General features: G+C 58.1%; 1 protein-coding gene across 1 annotated transcript; it reads left to right on the top strand.

Moving 5' to 3' along the window:
- Positions 1-51: 51 nt before the first annotated feature.
- H310_13741 (hypothetical protein) lies at positions 52-1,262 on the top strand (the record flags this gene model as incomplete). The annotated part of the gene is made up of 4 exons (XM_008881367.1): positions 52-129; positions 179-260; positions 1,000-1,118; positions 1,164-1,262. The coding sequence occupies 4 exons, from the start codon at positions 52-54 to the stop codon at positions 1,260-1,262; spliced, it is 378 nt and encodes a 125-aa protein (XP_008879589.1).
- Between the last annotated feature and the right edge of the window lie 21 nt (positions 1,263-1,283).

Below are 1,283 nucleotides of genomic sequence, written 5' to 3'. Positions count from 1 at the left end.
GAAGACCCTCGAGCTGGACAACTAAGTGTGGTCCTCCGAGAGGAGGGGAAGATGATGGTCAGCATCATAATCGACCCAATAAAGCCTGTTGGCCCCCAGGAGGTCGTGAAGGAGCAGATTGCATGCAACGTAACAAATCAATAAAGACAGATGTGTTCAGTTCGTACGGTGGTTGCAGGAGTACACAACTACGTACCAGATGCTCGTCAAGCTGCGACCTGATGGTCGCGGCCCACCCAAGGCGAACAAGCCCAATGCTGGTACAGCACGTGCCGGTGGAGGGACGTCGAAGGCTAATGCAGCGTCGCCACGTGGCGCACCGGTGGGGGAAGGTACGCCTCCGGGGGGGTTGCTTAAAGTGCGGCTCGTTGGACCAACTCGTCCGTAGTTTCCTTCACGCAAGCCCCGAAGAGGCTTCGGAAGTCCTTCCTGCGAGTAGAGGCGGTGGACGTGGTAATGGAGTCGAGAGGGGTGGCGACACCGGGAGCAAAGCCCCTGGTAGTGCGGCAAACCGCGGGGCCGGAATCGACGGTGGTCGGGGTCAATCACGAATGCAAGTAAATACCATCAAGGCCCCGATCGCATCGGCTTGGACCTCGAGGATCGATTGTGTGGTCGAAGGTATTATACCCCTGAAAGCAACCCTGTTCGACTCTGGATCGGACACGTTTGTGGCCTCGGTGGGTCTGGCCTCGGCACTGTTGGCTGCCGGAGTTAGTGTGGTACGCGATGCCGTGCGTCCGACAGAGCTAGCACCCTATTGCGCTGGAGCTCCGACAAGCCGCCATCTGGGACCTGGACACTCTAGATCCAGAGCCAGAACCGACAATGTCCGTGGCGAGAGTGAATCGCCTTATGCAGGCGGAGTTGGATGACGGCAGGACGAATAGGATGGTCTCGAGTGCGCGACGCCATTGCCGTGTTCGCTCGACGTGACTGCACAAGCAAAGCGCAAGGCAGCCGTCTAGGAAGTACTCGTCGCGAAGCTGGTGGGGGCAGAAGAGGAATGTTTCTCTGCAGTGTCTCTTGAGCAGCTGCGTCGGCTGCTCAAGGAGAATACGGATGTGTTCCGTGTGGAAATGGGCTGCGATCCGCCTGTTAAGGTGGAGCTCCTGAAGGTTTGATTCAAGCCGGATGCGACACCCATGAAATATGGACTTCAGTGGTACCCGTCTCTCCACATGGAGTACCTCAAGGAGCATGTGGGTGAGGTCGAACGCGCCGGTCTCGTCTACCGAAACTACCGGTCGAGATGGGCATGAGCCCCGCGCATTATCCCCAAG

Source organism: Aphanomyces invadans (genome assembly GCF_000520115.1).
Source record: "Aphanomyces invadans strain NJM9701 unplaced genomic scaffold supercont1.56, whole genome shotgun sequence".
In the NCBI taxonomy this organism is placed as follows: Eukaryota; Oomycota; class Saprolegniomycetes; order Saprolegniales; family Verrucalvaceae; genus Aphanomyces; species Aphanomyces invadans.
Note: the sequence above shows the minus strand (reverse complement) of the source record. Positions and strands in the feature narration are given on the sequence as shown.